This window comes from Brassica oleracea, chromosome C5 (assembly GCF_000695525.1).
Source record: "Brassica oleracea var. oleracea cultivar TO1000 chromosome C5, BOL, whole genome shotgun sequence".
In the NCBI taxonomy this organism is placed as follows: Eukaryota; Viridiplantae; Streptophyta; class Magnoliopsida; order Brassicales; family Brassicaceae; genus Brassica; species Brassica oleracea.
In genome coordinates, this window is record NC_027752.1 from 5,325,998 (window position 1) to 5,334,360 (window position 8,363).

The window sequence follows — 8,363 nt, forward strand, 5'->3', positions numbered from 1 at the left end:
GTTCGATCTCCTCCTGGACGCCTATTACCCAAGGCTGACGATAATGAAATCCATCAGCCTTGGGGACAACAAAAAAAAACATCAGACAACATAAAAAAAATTCTATACTAATATATGCGTCTGTTGAGGTATCTCTTACCTCGTAGTTTATGCAGCTGAAGAAGTGCTTCCCAGGATGAGTGTCGTACTCCTCCTTCCCGCGAACCTCGTCAATGATTCTCCCACCACAGGGACATCTTCTAGGAATCCCATATTCAGAATCGGCCACGTATCCCAACATGTTGCAGTTCTCCTGATGCCTTTTTATATCTCTTCTCTCCTCTGCGGGATCCATCTGAAGCAGACAAGCAATCTTTTGTCATCATCCTCTTCGTTCTCACACACAGAACAACGAAATCGAAGTGTTCTTCCCCAAGGACTTTCGTCGGACGGTTCGGTTCATTACGAAATCGAAGTGTTCTTTCTTCAATTTCATATGAATCTCATGTTTCTTCACACTAGGTATGCGATTTCTTGTATTGATTCTCTTAACTCTAGATTTTTGTAAAAATGATTTGTATTTCTTAAACTAAATTAATTTTAGGTTGATTAATCATCTTATAGAGGAACAAAAACTGAATATGGTTATGTCTGCTGCTAAAAGAGAGAAGAACTTTTTATCTAAAAGTAGAGAAGTCTCGTGCCATGACCGAGATTGATGAACGAATGAAGAAGGTGCTCACTTTTTCTAACATTCTAAGTTACAGCTTTGTGTTTTTTTTTAAACTCGTAATCCATGCTAGTGCTAGCATGCTGACTCTTTGAAGGTACTGTATTGATTTTCTCTCTACTCTAACTTGATGTTTGGTTATGTGTTATTCTTTGTTTTTGATGTTTGGCAGAAGTGAAAGATTCAGGAAGAATCAGGCCGCAACGCTGAACCAGAACAAGTCTTCCCACCTAGGGTGGTTCCTCAGTTCAGACAGAAGACAGCAATCAAAAATGAGGTGTCTCAGAGCAAACCTGGTCTCTCCACAGATGTCCTAGCATCGGTCAGTATTTTTTTTATATCTTATTTCTTGAAAGGATAATGATGCATTTCTTTTGTATTTATGGTTTTGTTTTTCCTGATTCAGGTTTTCGGCGGTTCTTAAAAGATTAAGAAGAGGCATGTGAAGATATTGCAGGTTGATCAAAGGCTTTATAATATATGTATCAATGGCATTTTCCATTAGTTTCTGCATATCAACATAGTGAACCTTCACTTACACTGATCTAGCTTTTTTGTACTAAGAATATGAATTAAACAAGTTTTGATACTTTTATTTTCTCTCAGAGCATTAACATACTACATGTGAATACAATACTTAGCATTAGTGTATGCGAACAACAACACGAGAGATTGTGCATATATTATAAATCATCGAGATGACTAGAAGAACGCAAGGGCTTTGGGAGATCAAGTTGTGTAGTAGCTGCACTTTGACTGTTGGCTGATGAACGATGTAGCCTGCAACGGAATGAACCTTTGTGCTTTGTTGGAGCATAAACGCATGTCTTCCCCATTCTGTTGCTGTTATTGAGCAGACCAAGCGAGTCTGTGGACCATGACTTCCTCAATGGACGATCCTGTCTTGTTTCTGCTGTCTTCTTAGTCTTTCACCACACGGCTAAACGGATTCTTGGGAAGAAAAAAACGTGGGAGTGAAGATACTATGAGAGATTTAGGATAGATTTAGTGTAGATTTAGGAAAGATATTTAGGAAAGATATCAACCGAAATATGGAAGTTTCTGTATTTACCGGATTTAGCTATAATATGTATCATATGTCGGGCATATCACTTACAGTGGGTGAGAAACCTATTCTTCCCTAAGCGTCACATAAGGTAAAATGCAGAACATGCTATAACACATAAACAAGAATAGGTACATCACAAAATTGTGGCTATAAGACGTAATAAAGTTGTAGATAGACTAACGATATCTAGCTAGATGATAGTCTAACGAATTCTAGCCTAGTTAGAATATACAAAAAAAAATTGTTTGCGTTATATACCCTGGATATATCAACGTATAATATTTAGTATGCAATTTCTAGACTAGGTAGATGGCCAGAAGTATTCTGACCCGGCTAGAAGATTAAATAAAATATGATTCCACTATTTTGTTTAAAGAAAATTAAACATTTAAATAGTTATATTGAAGTTTCCAATAGATTTCATATTTTTTATATTTTTAAAATTTAGTTTACTATTTTTTCCATAACAGAAGGGTAAAACATGTCCAAAATAACCAAAAATATCAAAAGTACTAACAGGACAAACAAAAGTTCAAAGTGTCTCATTTTTCCAATTATTCCTAAAAAATATCAAAATAATATCTAAAGGTCATCATCAAATAAAAAAAGGAGTACATACAGCAATGATGTTATAGATGTTTTCATCTTCTAACAACCGTCAAGAATGTCTCTTTGTTTTCTCAAAAACCATTTTTTCCATAATCAAATTTTATCTTTTAGTTTTTGTTTGTGTAGAAACTATTTAATTTGCCAATCAAGTTTTTTAACAAATCGATTTCCTAAAATTAAAAAAAATTAGTTTTTCAAAGTTTAAACTAATTTACGAAGAAAAACCAAAAACCAATTTTTGTGGGTTTTTGGTTAAAAATGAATTTGCTTTCTTTTTGTAGAAAATATTACATTTTAATTAATTTATAGTAAAATAAATAATATTTTCGTAAATATAAAATTGCCATAAAACATTTTGTACATAAAATATTATTTAAACAATAATGTAAAATAATTATTTGTTTTTCATATATGTAAAACTAATTTAGATATTTATATATAGTATTAAACTATTAATTAAATGCAAACATCTAGTTATTTGTTTATATATATAAAACTATTGAAAAGTTATAATAACTATTAGACATATCAAAAATAACTAAAATTATAAAAACATAAAAAAATTATCAATTAAATAAATTGTATTAAATTTGAAAATAAAAATAGCAATTCAATTTAAAAAAATAAAATAATGTATATAAGAATTTTAAAAATAGTTTCAAAATTTTAATATTTAATTTGTATAATTTATAGATATCTAATTTAATTTTTTAATATACACTTAAACATAAACATAATTTCAAAACATGTTACTGTATTTTTTATTTTTAAATAAAAATTACTATATTTTGATATATTTTAATGATAACTTTTAAATATGCTATTGCTATTTTTGTTTTATTGTTTAAAAGAAAGTATCAGTTATTTTCTTTAAAACAAAAACTACAGCAAAACCAAAAACTAAAATCTAAAAACTAAAGACCAAAACTTAAAGCTGAAAACAAAAACAAAAAATCTAAAAACCAAAAATTAAAACTGAAAACTAGTTCAAATAATCAACACTTTAGTGTCACTAGACTCACGTATGATTAGATAAGCTTAAACCAAATCACAGTAGTAACGTTGATGAACAAAAAAAAGAAATGAAGATTTGAAACTTTCTTGTTCTTCTGTGTTTTTTTAACACCGAACAGATTAACTTTAAAAGGAACCATGGAGGTTCAGACAAAGTACTGACCATAACGGCCAAGGGGATGTGATCCCAACAAAGAGCATAAAAGCCAAAATGGAAAAACACAAAGGCTCCAATTGAAGATATGTCAGTAGACACCTTCAGAGCAAAATTAAAAAACACAGGGGGCACAACACGAGGGATTAGACTCGATCTTCCTTCTCAATCCGTTCTTCTGTGTTATTATTACAAATCTTATCCATGTTTTAGAAAACATATACCCTCCACAAAGATCGTGCTTATCGGAGATGCGTTATTACAACAACTACGCGATCTACATGTTCATGACAGGTTGGTCGTTGACATTGTGGATTACGTTTAACAGATACCAATCGTAACTGAAAACTCAGATGGCTTACCTCCTGTATATTAAAACAGAATTCATGAACATTGATTCATGCGTGATTTTTTTTTAAAAATGGACCTAGTGTACCTATTCCTAGAAAGTCATGTTACATTTAATCTCTAATCTTATCATTTAAATTTTGAGCATATCAGATCTTTTTATTGGGCTATCAATAATTGGATTTAAACAATAGATGATACATTAGATTTATAGATAGTATAAATTAAATAGATATAATTTAATGTTGTAATAATATACTTTCATATGTTAATTATTTAAATATTTATCGATGTTAACTTTTAAAATTATAAAAAAGAAATTTAAATAACAAAAATCATATTATTTAACAATGATTAATCTTTACTACCTTAAACCAATGAAAACAAATTTTAAACTATATAGTTTATTTTAAAAATTAAACAAAAACTAAATGTTTAATTATTTACTCGATAATATAAATCTATGAAGTGAAAAGTTTAATTTTTTAAAACTTTTTAAATTTATGAAATGTCAATATTTTTGAATATGACAAGAAAATAATATTTTACTAATATTTATATATATAGTTACGATTTTAATAATGAAAAAATAATCCGAAAATATATATATATATATATATATATATATAAGAAGATACAAATACATGTGAAAGTTTAAAACAATTTATTCAATGAAAAAAATATACCGTAAACATATTATGTTTTAAAAATTGATAGACACATATATATTATAATATATACCAATTTAAAATTGAAAACAAAATGTTTATATAAAAATAAATGAAAACAAAAACCTACGCGGTTGCACAGATCGAGATCTAGTTTATTTATTAAATTGTTTGTAATATGACTTCCTACAAGTTACAACTCATGAGTGGGCAAAACAAATAAAAACGGGCAAAAAAAAAATCAAACGTAGAATCCAACGTAGTTTAATAATAAGTTTATTTTTTAAGGTTAAAAGTAATTTTAATGATATTCGGAATCTAAAGATAATACTAATTATTATTACACGATCTAAATGCCTTTTGCGTCACCGTCCAATTTCGTAAAAGCACAACCCATGTCTGTCATCACCACCGAACCTCTTTATTCTATTGCTCTGCCCTTGTCTAAACGTTTTGAGTTTCGCGTGCGAAGCAAAACTCCTCCACACGACGAACACAACTTTCAGGACAGTTCAAGAATCTCTTTAAAACCCACCTGATAATCTTTCGGATCTCGTGTAAGACAAGAAAGGATTTTGCTCGTCGTGTTTTGATGGGTGCGAGCCACTCTGCTCTTCACAAGGATCTGTCGTCTTCGTCTTGGGCTGGTTTTAGAAGCATGGACTGTAGTTCAAGTTGTTAGCCCGTAAATTTAATTCTTTTTCGTTTCAGACTTCTATGGGCTCCTTAGGAAATGATTTTCAAACTTTTTTTTCCGAGCGATCCGGTCGGTCTCGGAAGGAACGCACGTGACTTTGCCTGTTATTTGCCAGACTAGAAGCAATAATAAAAATTGGCCCCTGCTTTCGAACCCAGGGCAGCATGCAAGTTTGATTCAAATATCAGCTATTTGCACCATCTCAACTACAAAATCTTATGGAAAATTGGTCCTAAAAATATTTTTACAGTGATCGGCCTTCAAGCAAATGTTTGATGGGTTTGTATCCAGATCTGGCTGTGGGAACACACTTAATGCTACATAATGGACTGACAATCACATTATCGGGTCCGAGTTTGAAATACTTTTCGACTAACGTCAAGGAATAAACCGATCATATGTTACGATCAACCATGTAGCTCAAGACCAGACTGTCCAAGTGATGATAATTTAGTTTTCAGAGAGAATCGAACCCAAAACTGATGTAGGTACACACCCAACCCCAAAAAATTGCCATTAGACTACCACCACTCGATTCAAATTTTTTATTTAGTTATTGTTAGTTTTAAAAATTATTAATTTTTTTTTTTTAAACTAACATTAACTAAATAAAAAGTTGTTAGTTTTAATTTATTTTAGCATGGTCTCTCATAGCGGCATATGATTTTCACTATATTTTAGTGAGACTAACTTTTTAAAAGGGGAAAGTAATTATTAGAGACTTATAGAGTAATATAACTTAATTATGTTCACCAATGAAAAATGAAGAAGTTGCAAACAAATAAATTAGAAAGAAAAACAAACTTTTTTTGTTACAGTAAAGAAAAACAAACTAATGTACAAAAAAAGTTTATATCATACGTGTTGGACCCAATTTCGGTCAATCCATTAATAGGCCACGGTCATGGATATGAGCCGTAAAGAACTGGAGCCCATAGCCAGCATACGAGCTCGAGACGGAGACCCCGAGGTCCTGGAAATCGCGGAACAAGAGACGGAGATCGCGGAGCGGTTACGAAGATCACGGTGTCGACCCACTATAAAGAATGAGAGATGCACATGAAGAAAGACAACGTTGAAAACCCTAGAAAAAACTTCACCCATACTTCGACCTTGTTTTCATCAATCTTTAGACTTTTTCTCTTAGTGATCTCGTTGTAACATTCGATCTTATTTTACTCATTATATTCGATCTCCTTCATCAATAAAAGTCCATTTTTGCCTACCGGAAACTTATTATATCGTTGTGTTCTAAAGATATCGTTGCCTACAACATATATCTTCTCCTGATTAAACTCCCGGTCACTATCAAATTTCTCAGTGTAGATTTTAGGATCTACAGTACGTACTTCATGCCTCTCCTGTAATATATCCTTATCTCTTTTGTACATCTCGTTTCCTCTCTAACGACCAAATTGAACATCTCCTTAATGTCTTGGGAAAATTATTTTTTTAGGCCAAAAAATGATAACTATGTTGTATTAGGTTAATCTCATATACTTTATGTCATATTAGTCTAAATATTTTCAAAATAGCAATATTGTCCTTAATTTCAATTAAAAATTCGAAATTACAATTAATAAAAAAATGTTAAATATTAAAATATAATTTTTAACTAAAATAATTTAAAAATATATTAAAATTCCCCAAAAAAAGGAAAATTGCCACAAATACCACTTTCCTAGTACCGCTTTTCATGTTTACACTAACCACTTTTACCCTCACTTTTAATGAAGGGTAAAAAACACTTATACCCCTAGGGTTAATTAATCTAGACTTAGAGTTTAGAGTTGATGGTGGATTAGGATTTTTGGAATGTAGAATTTAGGATTCTAATAAATATATAAATAAATACTTAAAAATATATAAAAATATTTTGAAAAAAAATTGAAATTTTTTTTTATAAAAAAGTTCAAATTTGAAAAAGTATAATTCAAAAACATAAAAAAAAAATTTGTTTAAATAATGATTTATTATTTATACATATAGAACAAAGGTATAAAAGTCTTTTGCCGGTTCAGATCAGGATCGACCGGTTCATATCAAACGATTTCCAAATTGATGTTTTAATTTTTTAATTTAAAAATTGATTTTATAAATCACTATTTTCTTTCTTTTTTTAAAAAAAAAATCGATTTTAAATAAATATAAGGAAACTGAATATTTTCAAATATTCTCTTCCCATATTTTTGAAACTGATTATCTTTATCCGTAAAATCTGTATTCTACATATGTATTCTACTATATGTAGAACACATGAAACATGTTTGAAATCGATTTCTACTAGTTTTAGATTTATAGTAATATATAGATTTTAGTTTCTACAGGTTTTAGATTTATAGTAATGTGTTGATTCTAGATTCTACAGATTTTAGAACGATAGGTTAAGCGCGGAATGTGTTTTCTAAATATTTTTAGATTACTATTATTTACGTAGATCACATATTATAAACATATTAGATTCAATGAAAAAAGTGGATTATATTTTCTACTGTGTAGAAGGTCAATTCTACTTTTCGTAGAACAAAATATGAAATTACGATTTAAACATTTTTAGAATTATAAAAAATACCAACAAATTGATATAGATATTTTATCAGTATTTACTATTTTTTTGAATTTTGTTTGTTTGTAAAACTATTTTTTTGATTTATTTTTGAAAATATTAAATTGTATTAGATAAAAAAAATGGTACAAAAAAGAAATTAGCTTAATAAGACATACTTATCATTTTTTTAGCCTAAAAAACAATTTTAAGCATTTGAGATATTTATTCGATATTATCCTTGGTCGTTTTCTCAGTCCTATGTCAGTGTGTCATAGTCGAGTTGAAAGGACGTTTGAGATTTTTGCATCGACATCCATTAGTTTCCAACTATATATCAGTGACATAGGTAACGCTAAAAGCATAAAAGTTAATGCCGACAAAAAATTAAAATAAAACATAAACAAATTACATGCCAAAAAAAAATTCACATGTTATTGAGAAACTAAATATGTATTTTTGTTGAGCATTAGTTTGATTGGAGGAAATAAATATCTAACTTTGTTTGTCGACAAATATGAATTATACAAAAAAAAAAAAAAAAAAAAAA

The 8,363-nt window shown here is 29.5% G+C and overlaps 1 protein-coding gene across 1 annotated transcript in view; it reads right to left on the minus strand.

Moving 5' to 3' along the window:
* Positions 1-334, minus strand: part of LOC106344335 (glutathione S-transferase T2-like) — a 1,585-nt gene extending 1,251 nt beyond the window's left edge. Inside the window, exon 1 of the mRNA XM_013783734.1 lies at positions 140-334. Within this exon, the coding sequence (XP_013639188.1) occupies positions 140-334 (195 nt within the window). The remainder of the gene's footprint in view (positions 1-139) is intronic.
* Positions 335-8,363: the final 8,029 nt, after the last annotated feature.